The sequence below is a fragment of the Alternaria infectoria genome, assembly GCF_024043175.1.
Source record: "Alternaria infectoria strain BMP 0036 chromosome Unknown scaffold_20, whole genome shotgun sequence".
Classification (NCBI taxonomy): domain Eukaryota; kingdom Fungi; phylum Ascomycota; class Dothideomycetes; order Pleosporales; family Pleosporaceae; genus Alternaria; species Alternaria infectoria.
The window spans coordinates 104,604-120,336 of NW_026250709.1; the positions used below are offsets into that span (position 1 = coordinate 104,604).

The following is a 15,733-nucleotide window of genomic DNA, read 5'->3' on the forward strand; positions in this document are numbered from 1 at the left end:
ATAAAGCTTTCTTTCTAAGTTAAATTTTTAATAACTTTTACTTATTTACTTTTACTTTTTTTCTTAATAATAAGATACTTTCTTTATAGCTATAGAAAAAAATTAAAAAGCTTTATAGCTATAATATTAGTAGTAACTTAGCCTAAGAGTTTATAGGAAATGTTGCTAGTTAGGGCGCGCTATAGTACTGTTAAATTAAGTGGGTCTTAGTATGGTAGCCTAGCAGCGAGCTCTCGTAGAACGTACTATCTCCACACTCTTCTACCACGTCTCTCACCTCAACCCCACTCTGCTTCCCAGAACTCCCAAGACCTTGAGCGCGCACCGTCATGACATCTCGAGGGCGCGGAAAAGAGCCTCGTTCTGGCGCATCACCTACCAAGAACAAGACAGAACGCGATCGTCGAGCTCAGCGCAAGACAGCGGTGCGTGAGCAAGCTCTCAAAGATGAAGCTCGCCGAGCTAAGATGCAAGTTTCCTACTTCTCCAGCTCTCTGTAAAGAAGGATAGCTAACAAGATCTCCTAGCACTGAGATGAACGCACTCAACTCGCCCCTCCTTCGTCTTCCGGCTGAACTGAGGAATGCTATCTTCGCCTATGTCTTCAGCAGCAACGTCTACGTGTTCGATGGCGCCAGTGTGTATCGCGACAAGACCACTTCTTTGACTTCATTCAACGAGAACAACCTAGGCGTGCTGGTTACGTCGCGCCAGCTGCATGCCGAGACAGCTCTGCTCCCATACCAACTCGCGCTCTTCCGTTTCGAGTTCGGGGGGATCAGGGTTACCAAAGGCGAATGGTCACACTGTGTCGAGAGGTTCGTCAAGAGCAGAACGAAGGTACAAGAGCTAGTCGCAATCAAAAACATGACGGTCACCCATGTCAAGATGTACGTCGTGCTATCATGGTACATCAGCTTGGAATCATTCGAATCCTATCAAAAGAGGACGAATGGATGTTGGGACGGCGCTTTTGATTGGCAGATAGCTTACTGGAGGTAAGCAACGGCATCTGTACCAGCTCATTGGGCTGGCGCACCAAGATTGAGGCAGTCAGAGGCCAAATCCGAGTAGCAATGTCGGCATTGAACCATCCAATCAACGTAAACCAAATACCCTCGTTAGCCAAGTGAAGTTCTTTGCAAACAGTGTATACGTTCCCCGACCTGCGGTTATCAACACAATGCAGCTGAAGATGAACGGCATTGTGAGAATGAATGACAAGTAATTCTCTATGTACGATCGCTCTACTCTTAGGTTCACCCAACTCTCTCTGGCTTGATATCAGCTAAAGTGCGCCTTTGTATGCCACTTTGACCATATTCTCTCCACTACCTCTACTCTACCTCCTCTCCTCTCCTTCAACCAGTACTCTTCCCACTGACACATAAGCCCCCAACGCAGCACAACATGTCGGCTTGGAGATTCCGCACCCCCCAGGATTCGTTCTACAACCGAGTCTACGCTAGACCCGCGACGTACGCGTCATCCCGCACTCTTGAAGACACCCACACACCTCAATGTCGAGCTCGTCGCGACCAAATGTAAGAGCTTCAATCCGTAATCTCACGGATGCAAAACTGATATACTACGTAGAAGCGAGCTCAACGCAGCCAACTCACCCCTCCTCCGCCTACCCGCCGAGCTACGCAACACAATCTATACCTACGTCTTTAGCAGCACAGCCTGCGGCTTTGTAGATCACAACAACGACAGGGACTTCGATCCCGGTCAGATATTCTCGTTCCAAAGGTGCAATCTAGGCTTAGTAGCCACATCGCGTCAGCTCCACGCTGAAACCGCGTTGCTTCCATATAAACTTGGGCTATTTCAATTTTTTCTCCACAGACCGGAAGGCCCGTGGGAAGTTTATGTAAGGGCATTCATCGGCAGCAGATCGGAGGAACAGCTTAGAGCCATGGGCGAGGAATTTGAAGTGGTTGGATGGGATCCTGAGACCAGAGCTGATAGGCCATATTGGGGTACTGGGGTGCAATGGGCTGACGCATTCGCTAAGAATGATGTGAAGGCATTGTGTCCGGAATGGTACAGACGAAGAATAGGGGAAATTTGAGACCGTTAGTGGAGCGTCTATGCATACATGCGGTGGTATTCAACGAGTTACAAATCTATGGGTATTCTGACCATTGCAGTTGGTCACTACATCAGCATCTTTCCTTTCGATCAAAGATATGCGATTATACAATGATGAGAATGCCGGTGGTACTTGGTTCTTCGGCGGACGCGGTTCATCTCTTCCAAGTCTTGCTGTGTGAAACATTACATGGCGACCGGAGAACTGTAACGAAGGGTTAAATCCGATATAGATCTCCGGATGAGCGACTAAAGGCGGTGCACCCTGCCCTTCGCCGGAAGCTAGTCAAACAACGCTAGCCACATTCAACAAATGGACCGCCCAAGTGCTCTGACCTTCTACGACGCAGCCTTGTCACAAGACCACCTCGCTTTCGGCACCCCATTTCAAATCAATCATGGCGCTACCCAAGCCCACAGTGTCGCCCTTGGCCACTGCAGCATCCGCAAAAGAAACTCGCGACGAGAGCGACGTGATTCGGAATCTAAGTTCACTCGATCGGCTGTAAGTACCATAACCATCTTTGCGACTGGTCTCACTGACAATTGTTACAGCACTGAGCTCAACTCCGTCGACTCGCCTCTTCTTCGCCTTCCAGCCGAGATCAGAGTCATGATCTTCAACCACGTCTTCAGCGGCGAAAAGTACCTTTTCCACAGACATGAGGTTCTTGCAGATGCGATACTTGTCTCTTGTGGACGATCATTTACGGAGTTGAACATGAGTCTTCTCTTGGTCTCACGTCAAGCCCACGCCGAGACCGCCTTGCTCCCGTATAAGCTCAGCACGCTCTGTTTCCCTTCCCAGTCAGGCTGGTCAACTTGGCAGCACAGCATCAAACTCTTCCTTGAGGAGAGATCGGTCGAACAAATCAAGGCGATCGTCTGTTTACAGGCTCATGTGGTTACGTACGACCCTCAATGGGGAGGGGAGAAGACTGGGGTATGGTGGGCCAACAAACTAGGTGTTTGATGCCTTCGTCAGAAAGTCACTGAAAGGATATAATGGGTCAGTACAGGCAACATGAATCGGATCTCTTCTGAACTCTCTGAGTCAGAACGAGAGAGCGACCGTATGTTTGAATCGGGGAAGCTTCGGAGCGAAAGGATGAGGTAGCAAAGAACGGTGAAACTTGGCAATTGCAGACAACACGCATGTCCCTCCATTGTCGTCGCTCTCTGCAGCCACTAGCTTAGTAGAGAATGCCACACCTATACCAGTCTGGCAGTCTGCTCCCTACCTACTTCTACTCCCCTCCACGTTCAACCGACCACCTCGCTCATATTACACCACACAGCACAACACACCAAGATGTCACCAAAGTGCTCAACAATGCCGTCTCGTCTGAACGGCCAACCCCCAGCAAAGAAGCGGCGCTTTGAGGGTGCTGAAGAGAGGGCAGCGATTCGACGTCTCCGCGAAAGAGCTCCTCGCGACAAGATGTGAGTCATTCAGCTTTTGCCATTTCGAAAGCTGATATATCGTTTGTAGTACCGAAGCCAATGCGACCAATTCGCCTCTTCTCCGCTTGCCAGGCGAAATACGAAACACGATATATACCTACGTATTCGGCGACAACAACTGGAACTTCGTCGGCTGGAGGACACGGAAGAACTCAGCCAAAGAGAACGACCTAGCGTTACTGCTCACCTCTCGTCAGCTTCATACAGAAACTGCATTGCTTCCATATATGCTTGGAAGGTTTCATTTCAGAATGATGTACATGGGAGTAGAGGCGGGAGAAGTTCGAGTGGGTGATTTTCTCGAAGAAAGATCCGAAGAGCAGCTTGCAGCCATGGGTAGTTTGGCGCTCCAGAGTTATGATAATGACCGGGATCGACCCACATATGATCGTGGAACCGGAGAGTATTGGGCAGAAAAGCTAGCATGGGTCCAAGATATTTGGCTATCCGCCTTGCCTTTTGGTAAGTGTCCTCTCTTTCTTTTCTGAACATATGGCGGAGGGGGGATACTCATCGAGGTATCCTCTGAGCAGCGACATCGGCAGGCCTCATGCATTAGCGGTCAATACTACACCCACTTCACATACCAGTTCTCCCAATGACTTGACCATGCGTGCGCACATTGTGCACTCTTCAAACGCCAGACGGGCGGCGGTGAGGTGAATATTCCGCTTCACACCTCCGTAGTGACGCTCCCGATTGGCCAGAGCGGCACATTCCTCTCGCACCTGCGCGCGCACTCAGGGTCCTCACCGTGAGTGGCCATGCATCGGGTGACGCGTGTGAAGGGCGCGCATCGACGCGTTTTGTTGTTGTTTTCTTCTCGTTCGCGTTCCGAGTTCTTGACTTCCTCTCACCACCACGACCACTCACTTTCGTGTCGGCGGCCAACTCTTTCCACGCGGGTGTTCTTCGACTGTACAGCTTTGCCAGATTAATTGTACCCCTTACGACACTTGTACACCTCACCCTGGAGCCTACATCGACGTTGTACGAGGTGCACACCCGCTCGAACCCACCACTGCCATGGCGCCAGCTACCGTCTCGACGCCGCAGAAGCGCAAAGCTTCACTCTCGCACGCCTCGGCCTCGGCTAAGCGTACCCGCTCCGTCTCGATATCCGTCAAGGTCACCCACACGGCCACCGATGATGGCCCCGGCAGCCCGGATCTTCCTGTCGTACTCAAAAACCCACAAGCGTGTCTTGGTGGTATACCGGAAGAGCTTCTACTGAAGATCATGGAGCATGTGAAGGAAGTCGGCCGTGACGACGCACTCTCGAAGCTGTGTCGCACAGATAAGCTCTGCAAGCGAATCGCGGAGGTGGTACTGTACAAGACCGTACACGCCTTAGGGTCTTCCATGTACTATAAGAAGGCCGCGGCGATTGCCAGCAACCATCTCCTCTCCGAGCACGTCCGCGAAATCAAGATCTTCTTCGGCGGGAAAAAAATCAACAAGGACGCATGCTACAAGATCTTGGCCAACGCCCACGACATCCAAACGTTCCACGTGATGGAGACTTATGACCGGCCCGCACATACACCAAAATGGTTGCAGATATTGAACAGCGCTGTTGCGCGACCCGTCGGTGGTCATCTCAATCGATTTGCTAAGCTCAAGGAGCTCAACATCGGTTCCCGCAACCTCTCGGTGGAGGAGCTGTCCTGTGTGTTCCGTCTTCCCTCCCTTGAGACACTTACCCTCGAGGACATATGTCAAACAACACCTGTTGAGAACTGGTCGGTCCCCGAGTCGAGTAGCTCAATCCGAAAACTTCGCCTGGTTTACGCGATGATGGATATTTCTGTTATCGCACAAATGCTCCTCACGCTCAAGGCCCTCCACAGCTTTCGCTACCAACGCAGTATTGGGAGGTGGGAGCCGTTCGCCGCCGAAGACAATCCTTTGTCGATCTGGCCTGAGCACTCCTGGAAACTCCTGGGTGATGCGCTGAGGGGACACCGACACTCCTTAGAAGCAGTGTATGCTACCGACAATAGCGACAAAGACATCCTAGACGTAGTATATCCTAACGGTCGGGACGTTGATATTCTGGGATCTCTCCGAGACTTTCCGAGGCTGAAGTGTTGCCATGTTCCGGTAGAGGCGTTCCTCGATCCTAGGATCGGTGGAAATGATCTCTCATTGTATCTACCACCGCAAGTGGGAAAGGCTGGCGCCAAGGTCGCACCGAAGGGTCCAGACTGTGGATGCGGTTTCTGGAGGTCGGGCTGGTGTGGATAGTCGTTACGTATCTTTCAGGCCGAGATTTCAGATGGGGAGGACATCAAGTTGTTTGTAACTTTCGGTGTGTACCAGAGTCTTGTTATTGACCTGGCTGCGATTTGGGCCTGGTGTGTCATATGAAGGTGCGTCTTCTACAAGTAATTAGTTCGGTAATAATGTCTAATGGTTGCAAATCCCCGCGTTATCAGTATCGTTCTCAGCTTGGCCTACACATATTCTAGGCGTGTCTCTGTCGGATTGGGACAGCAGTAAGGTGGCCAGTCGCCGACGCGTCGCTTTACGTGAGTGCAACTCTGATTGTTGTCGTTGTGATAATGAGCTTCACCGCAAGTGTACGGTGGCAAGCATCAGCTAGGCAGAGATGCCTCGATCACGAAGGTTGAGGCAAGCGCGCTCGCGTCGCGTCGCGTCGCAGCGTGATGACGTAATATTGATTTCGATCTTAGCGTGGCTCGTTCCCCCCTCACGCATCAGAACCACGACTTCGACACCTCAACATTCGTGCATCGTTTGCTAAACACCGGTACCCAAATTCTACGCGATTCCGAATGGACTTCACTTTTTCATGACAGCTATCGTGGCCTCTGTACGGCGCGCATCCCGAAGCCCAGCGTCTGCTTGTCACTACCTACCACAACGTTCGTGCGCTTGTTGGCTATCGCCCCTGTCGGAGTTGCGCGAATAATTGTTTCTTTCTTTTGCGCGTTTGCAGCGATTACGAGGGCCTTCGCTAGCCATGGTCGTGCCATGCCGTATATCGTTGAAACATTCCTTAGGCGCGGAGGCCTTCCGCTCCTGGTAGGTACAATTCAAGATTCGACGCCGCCGAGCACCACTACGCGCAGACTAAGTTCGCACATTCCCTTTTCTATGATCTCCTTCCTCTTATCTCCTCTAGAGTCTTGCTGCGAACGCCTCTTGTCCAGGTGTTGTATATTGGTCCGCATGCCCAGACGCCTTGGAAGTCTTGGGCTCCGCTAGCGGGCCGTGGCAATGATGTTCGCTCCTTTCCCGAGGCCCTCCCGACAGTACCAAGCCGGATATCTGTGGCGCACCATGTGTATACGAATTTCGCTGCTTGGCAACAGTACTCCACTCAAGAAGTGTATAGACACCTTCCCTATCAAGTTAGCGGAATGGTAGTCCTGACCTTCCGCATGGAGTATGGATGCCAACGGATGCCCAGAGTATATTGCTGTACCAAGACGGTAACATGGTACTGAATGGTCGTGTGGCAAGGCAACGGTCGAGAGCGAGATCTTGCACCTTGAGGGTACCACACTCATATATATACCTGTTGAGCTGCATAGGAAATGTGCTCATTCCAGCTCAATCCTTCTCTTAGTTCCTCAAGATGAAGTTCTCACTCGCTGTGTTGGCACTCCCGGTTGCGGTCCAGGCTGCGCACTACTCCAAGTCGGAGTATGCCTCTGGCGCAATTCATCAGAAATTGATGAAGTTGAAGAGTGTATGTTCATACTTTGCTTCTTTCCCCTGATGATCAAGTACTAACAACCTCTAGGATCAATGGGAAGTTGACGCAGCCCAAGGCAAGCAGGATTCCCAGCAGTGGAAGTCTTTCAAGAGCTTGAAGAAGGGACCTCATGGACCCGACAAGGCCAAGCGTGTCCAATGCAAGGATGGTCTCGCCATCGTCGAGCAGGGCAATGCGAACCAGACGTTCAGGTGTAACAACATGGACCTCTACGACTTTGTCAACCACGCCGACATGGGAGGCCCTGAAGGCCAGGGTAGCTCATCATGGGGCTGGACCGCTCGCAATGGCCGTGAGTTCGGTATCGTGGGCCAATTCTCTGGTGCTGCGTTCGTTGAGATCCTCAAGGATGGTCAGATCCAGTACATGGGTCGCCTTCCCGCACAAAGTGTGGGTTCGCGATGGCGCGAGATTCGCGTACTGAACGACTATGTCATCATCGGCTCTGAGGCCGTTGGTCACAACGTTCAAATCTTCGACATGAAGAAGCTTCTGAGTGTTGACCCAAAGACACCGAAGATATTCGACCCCAAGGCCGACCTCGTTGGTCTGTTCGACGAACTGCCCATCGGCCGCACACACAACGTTGTTGTTGACTGGGACAACGAGTACATCCTCGCTGTCGGTGCCCAGCCCCGAAACCAGACCTGCAAGGCTGGTCTCCAGTACATCGACCTCAAGAACCCTAGCAAGCCAACCTCTCCAGGCTGTGCTAGCCAGGACGGATACGTTCACGATGCCCAGTGTGTGACCTACAATGGTCCTGACCGCAAGTTCCGCGGCCGCAACATCTGCATCGGCTACAACGAGGATACCATGACCGTCTACGACTCCACCATGAAGAACGGAAACCCCGCCTCTGAGGTCATCTCCACCCTCTCCTACCCCGGTGCTACCTACTGCCATCAAGGATGGTGGACCGAGCGCAACTGGCACCAGTACGTCCTTCTGAACGACGAGCTTGATGAGCAAGAAGCTGTCGGTCCCGCTGCGTCCGGCCGCCCCGTCACCCACATCATCGACCTCACCGACCTCCGCAACCCCAAGGCCACTGGTACTTTCTACGCCACCGACAGCAAGGGTATCGACCACAACCTCTACATCGTCGACGGTCTCGCCTACCAGAGCAACTACGGCGCTGGTATCTGGGTACACGATGTTCGCAGCATTAGCAAGGATCCCACCGGTAAGGGTGTCAAGACCGAGGGCTTCTTCGACATCTACCCCGAGGATGACTCTGTTGGTGGAATCGTTCAGTTCGTTGGCACTTGGTCTCACTTCTTGTTTCCCTCTGGATACATTCTGGTCAACACCATCGAGCGTGGTGCGTTCACCGTCAAGCTCGCGAAGGGTCGCGGAGCTAAGCGCGGTCCTGGCTTCGGTGGAAAGTCCAAGGGCCAAGGCAGATAAACGCCATGTAGATAGTATAACATACAAAATCATATCTTTATCACTTCAAATGTAGTCATCTCCGTTATCCATGTTTTGCATGCAAGTGTCATGGCTGCTGAACGTCGCTGCCGCGCCTGGTGCTGACCTGCTTAGACCATTCCTAATCAGGAAAGGTACGCAAAACACTCAGCCTTGGAACTCCTTCAAGGTTCCTCCGCTCCCTGGAATGCTTCTTGTTCTCACTTGATCCACGTGTCTTCTTTCAGCTCTCACATCGCCGTCGCACACGACGACTTCATCATGCAAGCGCCACGGCGCACCTACCCCAGTCTCCATGCTATCCTGCGTCAGCCCTGGCTCGCCTCACTGCACACGCGCATCGCATCGGATGCCTCATCTACACAGCGTACCGGTTTCTGCATGCATTCAAAGCCGTGGGATGTTACACAAGATACTGTCCCGTCAGCTGTGTGTAAGACGGGACGTGCCATGTTGCCCTACCATCATGCTGGAACGCTTATGCGCTTGAGCGTGGGATGAAGGCAAAGTAGCGGTGACTACGCGAGACTGCTGATTATCAAGGCTTGCTCACCGGACGATGTTGTCAGACGTGCAAGTTTCAGCAAGCTTCCTATCACGGTCCATTGGTAGCGATAGTGCTGTCAGCTGCTCAACCCAGTGGCAGACGGAAACGGAGCACGGCGACACCGTTGTCTGCGCATGTATTCGCTACTTGCCGGCAGAAACAACACGAACGCCACGCGGATAGGGCACGATCCAAAGACGCCGATTGGCTTACACGGCTTATTGCAGGCCTTCAGTCAACTACCTCGCTGCTATGAGTGGCTGCCTTTGCCATTGAGTATGTTGCTGGCGATGTAGAGCAGAGCCATTCACATAGCGGGCTTGTGTGTGAGCCATCACGCGACTGGCCATTTACGCACTCCAGCGGTTTCGAAATACAATCCCATGACGCTCCATGGTCTCCGTCTAGTGAAGCGTCGTTCCACGGCGGAAGTCGGCACTGGTACTTCTTAAAAGTCGCAGAGATAGGACAAACCACAACGGCGGGATGCATTTCTACTGAGCAGGAAAATGCATGGGTCTGCGACACTCCCCGGCTCTTCGGGTGTGGCTAAGAAGACGTACCGGAGAGTTTGTGCACCCTATTTCGTGGGGGGGTCGTACCAGCCGCTCCATGTGCTACACCGGTCAGTGGCTTGAGGGCCATGCAAACACGCTGATCCAATCATGGTAAGCATCAAGATCAAGCGCTCGTAACGGTCTACTGCGTTGCTATCGGATGAGCAGAGACGTTTCGGAGGAGTGCGCAAGCCAGGATAACAGCACGGACGAGCACTGCACTGTCATGCGAATACCACGAAGAGCGATTTGTGAAGGTTTTGAGTTCAACGTTATTAGGATACTGACAGGTCCGAACAGGCTGGGAATACAATTTGAATCAGATATCCACCCACTGACTGCTATGCGAAGCTAAAGGTACGCTTACAGAAATTGAAAACTAGCCACTAGAAGGCTCGAAGCGCTACACAGCCACTGCTGGCAACGACGCTGGCAGGGGTAACAAATTGCTTTTCGCAGCCTCGTAACGACAGATAACGCCCACTATACTGACTTTGAAGAAAGAGACGGCCAAATTGGAAGAACGCCGCTAGAAATGTGCAAAAATACGCTCAACGCCAAGAGCAATGCGAAAGGATGCTCGGAAGCAAAGGTCATGGCCTCTTTCGACGGGAAAAGGAAGACGTCGTGTTTGCGTGCGCAGCTCAAAAAGAGTTCTCAGTCTTGACGAGCTCGTCAAATGCATCTCGCCACCTGCGGACTTCGTCCTTGCCAGGCCTGGGGAGTGGCTTGCGAGCATATCCTCCGTAGCCGAAGTGAGCCATCAATCCGGCCTTGGTGCCGATTATACCACCCTGAATGGCAGCCCAGTCGCCTCGGGCTACTATAGCCTGGAGCTTGCGGGCTTCCGCCAGCTTGCCAGCTTCAAAGAGCTTAATGAGCTGGACGCATGTCTTGGGTGCGATGTTCGCCATGCCGCCAATGATACCGGAGCCACCTCCGACCAGAGTCTGCAGTGTGAAGTCGACAGATCCTCCCATGCACATGAAGCCCGATCCAGGATCAGAGCCAGTGGCTGCTCGGGTAGCTGCTGCGATGCGGTTCAGCTTTCCTGTGTTGCCACAGGTCAACTTGCAGCCGACAATGTTGGGATGTTGAGCCAGCTCGATGATGATATCTGAGTTGAGATCCATTCCAGAAACAGCACCGGGGTAGTTGTAGATGAGGATGGGAATGGGCGAAGCAGTGGCTACATCCTGGAAGAATTCTTTTACGGTCTCCTTCGAAAACAAGCCCTGGTAGTACGCTGGTGGAAGCACCAAGGCATAGTCTCCGCCAGCAGAGGCTGCCTCTTCGCAGAGTTCGATGCATTCCCGGGTCGACTGAGCACCACATCCGACGATTACAGGCATGTATCCAAAGCCTGCGTCATCGAGAGCTTTGCGGGTAGTGTTTGTGATAAGGTCGCGTTCCTTGTGGGAGAGATGGACAGCCTCGCCATTGGACCCTTGAGTGGTGATGCCGGCAACACCAGCTTTGGCTAGACGAACGGCGTGGCTGGCGGTAGTCTCAACGTCGACGTTATCTGAAGTTGGTTCGAAGAACGCTACTGTGGGAACGTAGATGCCAGGAACCAATGATCGCCGAATGCCAACATCAGCAGACTCCATTGAGCTGGTGTCGAAGTCGGTGTATCGGTTCATGGTGTAGACGGATTGGACAGGATGGTGGAAGCCGGAATCTTGAACGAAGCTATTTGCGGGAGAAGGTGCGTCGGTGTGCGGTGACATGATAAGAAGATTTCGGATGTGGACGTCTAGTAGACTTTTATACTAACAAAAGCTTGCAGAGAGAAGCGGGACTTTTGACAAAGAATAAGCGGAACGCAGCAACGACGAACGGAACGAATACGTCAATGGTTGATCGATGTTTGGTAACACCCCGAGGATAGTACAGGTACTTAAATATTTTCAAACGCCGGACACTTGACCTTGCAATGGGGAGTGTGGGGGTCCAGCTGACGGCGTTGTCAGGAGTGCTAGTGACGGCAGGCAAAGCAAGGTGCGTGAATGCATCAATGAGGGATGGGCAGGCATCTTTGGTGACGACCAAAGGGGCGGTGACTCCCGCAGCCTGCTCGAGGCGCTGCTCTGCACGTAGCCGATACCAGGCACAGCTGTTTGCGCTTAGCTGTAGGGGTCGCGCGTGGCCAATAAACGCGGAGAGGATTGCTGATTGAAGCGGCGTTTGCTTTTTTGCTCACGTTGCATCAAGCGAGCAGGGGGTGAGAGGCTGTGAACATCGGATCTTGGCCGGACGTGAAGTGCAAGGGGGGCACGCCTTGTGACGATCTTTTGGAATCCTGGCTGCATGCTGATAGGGTAATTCTCGCCACAGCTGGCACCATGCGAAGGGTTGGCGGGCTCGAAAGAGCGTTGATGGATACCGTTCGGGGGTGTTAGTGTGGGGGTGGGGGAATCGTGGCCGGCCTATTCGCATCATCTGATTCCGCTCAGCATCCCCGGCCACCCCGTCTTAACCTTCGTGGTCCCAGTCGGTCCAGCCGTCTAGCTCGGCGACCACTCGGACGTGCAGTAGAGCAATGCAAAGGGTAAGAGAAACCAAAGGATTCCAGCGGTGCTGCAAGACGTGGCAGACAGCATGAAGGGGAAGCTCGTCACAAGGCCATGCAATATCCGCACCGAGGCAGTCATCCATATCCGACCGCCGTAGGGCCACCAAAAACGGACCAAAATAGCGAACTTATCAGAGGATGCATCCCATGTCTCATCATTACAGAGCCTGGCCAGGATGACGACGCCGATCGCTCGAGGAATTTCACCCCACGCCCATTACTCTTGGTGGCGGGGTCTGGCCATAGCTCAAACCTTGAGGCTCTTCACCACAACATGTTTCCGCAAGGGCGATTGTGTACGAGTCGTGCTGTGGACACGACATTATCTGCTTCGTATATCCACCAATCCGCACATGGAAGGTGTTTGTACTGCTGTATGTGCAAGCCACGACCCAATCTTGCGCGAAAAGCAGCAAGCCGATACCACCATCATGAGCAAAAGCATCGCGGCAATGTGCCGAACGCCGTTTCGGCAACTGCAGCAGGGACGAAAGCCCTCAGCATGTTCTCGCGCATTGCTTTTGTTTCCACGACTTAGGTTCAAACGCGAGCAGGATAATGCTTGAGACGCCTCGCTCATCGTACCTGATTCTCGGTGGATCTTGGACTGGTTGCGCCCCCACGCGATGCCGTGGCAATTCGCTTCGGCACTCAAAAACACCGCGAACTTTAATTCGCATCGTCGAGGACTTGGACAGACTTCTTTGACCCGACACACCCTCGATGTCTCTGTTCATCCAATCGGTTCCGGTTTCAATAACCCGGAAGTATAATCTGTGACGTTCAAGTCATGCGAAATCCACAGCCTAGCGGCACGAGGATGAAGAGTTTTACTGGCGTTGCCGTAAGCTGTATGCAGTGGTTGCGTACCTAGCGGCATTAATGGATCTCTCGACGGCATTCTCTTCTTGCAAAACAACTGTAATGTTCGCGAGGATGCACACAGCCTCGTCGCAAACCGAGCGTGAGCCGACCATGCAGCCATCAACGACGAGACGCTATTACCCCACAAATTGGCGATCCTGGAGACCTGTTTCCCCGCCTTCTTACCACGTTCGCACAACAAGCCGCACACCTTCGACCTGCCGCTGCACCAGGCCTCTGACTTGCATGATGCCCAGTCGCTCTCGCCATCACGTCTTGTGCGTCGTTGTATTGCCTCTTCATGCACTGAGGCCCTGGAATCATGCACGTAATACTGGGTACTGCCGTCTTAGATGATGCCCGAGGTTTGCGAAAGTTCAAGCCATCCGCTCATCTTGCAGGGTGTACGTCAGTAACGCCCGAATTCATCAGCATCCGCGGTCTTGTGATGATTCCCTTGAATAAATCGTATAGCTACCAGGGTACCGCTGCAGTCACAGGTATCAAGGGGTGGGTCCTGACGGTAGTTTCTTGGCCAAAATTCCTTTTCCTTCTCCACATCACGATTGTAGCCGCACATAAACGCAGCAAAAGAGCAAGGAAGATATGAAAGATCCACTCCAGCATCTGAAAAGCTCACCTCGTGCAACTTTGTCCGACATCTCGGCATCCACGCCGCACCGAATTTAGTGCTGATGAGGGGTGAGGGGTCAGCCCACACCATGCGGGTCATATGCGATTCACTGGGACCAGGCCCTCGCTCGCCTCTTCCGAGACCGATGCAGTGAGCAAGGAGTATGTGGTCTGATCGAGTTCCAGCTCTGTCAGCAGATGATACTCCAGGGATGTTTTGGATGGACGTCACTGTGGCACAGCTCTTCCAACAGTTCGTTCTCTATCATCACACACGGGACCAGCAGAAGTAAGCTCGGTCTACAAAACTCACACACAGTAACAGGTGTATGCATGGCAGTGGGTACGTCCGATACATCACCGAATACAGTACACCGTTGGACTCAACACTAGCCTCGGTTAAGAGCACCAACCGAGTAAACGATGGGTACAGTTACCGCGCGGTCTACTTTAGCTGTAGTTCGTCGATCTCTTGTCGACCGTGGGGGTCATCTGCTATTCACAGCTCATAGCAGCATGGGCTAACCGTACAACGGCAGTTGCAGCAGAGCCTGTTTGCCACGCCATGCCGTTCGTTCCTGATTCGGTCTAAAGAGCCTCAACCGATCTCACCGAGTCGATCGTGTGGGATGTCCGTACCTGGTCGCACGCCCTTCTACCTGTTGTAGCCATAGGCGTGGGATGCCAAGTATATCCTGACGCTTCCGACTCAACCTCAGTCCCGCAGTTGATATATTCTCGGATGCTTTTGCCTCCTCAACATTTCATCACGGTAATTGATCGGAATGTCTGAACGGTGAAGAGGTTAGTTGACTACCGATCATCCCACGTTTGACGGTCTTGGGGTTCCACGAATTGCAGAATCTGCCTATTGCTATCTTGCAGTGTACCGATACATGTTGGGTGTCAGCGAAAGAGATGGCGTGGTCTCATCTTTACGATAGGTCTGGTCGCCGTCTCCGATTCATGAAAGCCCACGATTTACGCGCGACTTGCGACGACCGCCCGTGTCGTGTACGGTGTCTAGGCGATCTTACATTTCTCTCTGCCTAGATTTACCATAGCGAACATGGACCTCTCATGGCCATGATAGGAGGATCGAGGGTCGTTATTTCTCCATGCCGAGACAAGGGGCTTGAAGGCTTCCAATGACGCACACACGAACAAAGAGGCAGTGTTCATGAGACATCGGGGTCATGACAGCTGCTCACGCCACTAAGATGCACGACAATTCAAGTGAGCAAGGTCTCTTGGGTTCGGACGCGAGCTCGTTGAGGTAAGCGATGCGAAAGTCATTAGCAGCACCGCGCTTGCGGCGTGTACACATAGTGCGCTAAGGTCCGCATTCTACATCGCATCTCTCTCAACAATCCACAGATCCTAGCTTTTGCATTTGAATGCCCAACTCTTTCCGCGGCCACTGAGACATAGTCTCGTCGAGTTCTAGACAAGCGCTCTTCGTGAGAAGAATGAACTTCTGGACATTGCATGAGTCCACAGTATATTCCTTGGAGTAACGGGGCCGCGGACTTTCGGAGAGCGGCGGAGGATGCGGCATTCAATACGGCCTCTACCACCCCATATGTCGCATCCTAGAATCGGCTTGCTTGCGATTGCTTGCGATACAACTCTTCTCTTTCAAACACGCGTCATACGGTCTGAGGAACCTGTAACCATCAATCTCCGTCTGGCAACTCGTAACGAACTCATATCTAGGTAGCTTACCAAGAACCCATACACCAAGACCCCGCATCTGACCCCAGCAAAAGGCGACAACCCGCGGTCAATCTTCTTAACACCCTCTTCTATAGCCAAGATAACAA

At 52.6% G+C, this 15,733-nt stretch overlaps 5 protein-coding genes across 5 annotated transcripts; 4 read left to right on the top strand and 1 right to left on the bottom strand.

The window, feature by feature from the left end:
* Positions 1-534: 534 nt before the first annotated feature.
* Positions 535-1,074, top strand: J4E92_008949 (uncharacterized protein; the record flags this gene model as incomplete). The annotated part of the gene is made up of 2 exons (XM_051500298.1): positions 535-998; positions 1,044-1,074. The coding sequence occupies 2 exons, from the start codon at positions 535-537 to the stop codon at positions 1,072-1,074; spliced, it is 495 nt and encodes a 164-aa protein (XP_051349386.1).
* Positions 1,075-2,492: 1,418 nt separating this feature from the next.
* On the top strand, positions 2,493-3,067 carry J4E92_008950 (uncharacterized protein; the record flags this gene model as incomplete). Its single annotated transcript, XM_051500299.1, has 2 exons — positions 2,493-2,599; positions 2,650-3,067. 2 exons carry the CDS (start codon positions 2,493-2,495, stop codon positions 3,065-3,067), a joined length of 525 nt encoding a protein of 174 aa, XP_051349387.1.
* Positions 3,068-4,584: 1,517 nt separating this feature from the next.
* Positions 4,585-5,805, top strand: J4E92_008951 (uncharacterized protein; the record flags this gene model as incomplete). The annotated part of the gene is made up of 1 exon (XM_051500300.1): positions 4,585-5,805. The coding sequence occupies one exon, from the start codon at positions 4,585-4,587 to the stop codon at positions 5,803-5,805; it is 1,221 nt and encodes a 406-aa protein (XP_051349388.1).
* Positions 5,806-7,162: 1,357 nt separating this feature from the next.
* On the top strand, positions 7,163-8,713 carry J4E92_008952 (uncharacterized protein; the record flags this gene model as incomplete). The annotated part of the gene is made up of 2 exons (XM_051500301.1): positions 7,163-7,276; positions 7,331-8,713. The coding sequence occupies 2 exons, from the start codon at positions 7,163-7,165 to the stop codon at positions 8,711-8,713; spliced, it is 1,497 nt and encodes a 498-aa protein (XP_051349389.1).
* A 1,769-nt stretch (positions 8,714-10,482) lies between these two features.
* J4E92_008953 (uncharacterized protein) lies at positions 10,483-11,568 on the bottom strand (the record flags this gene model as incomplete). The annotated part of the gene is made up of 1 exon (XM_051500302.1): positions 10,483-11,568. The coding sequence occupies one exon, from the start codon at positions 11,566-11,568 to the stop codon at positions 10,483-10,485; it is 1,086 nt and encodes a 361-aa protein (XP_051349390.1).
* Positions 11,569-15,733: the final 4,165 nt, after the last annotated feature.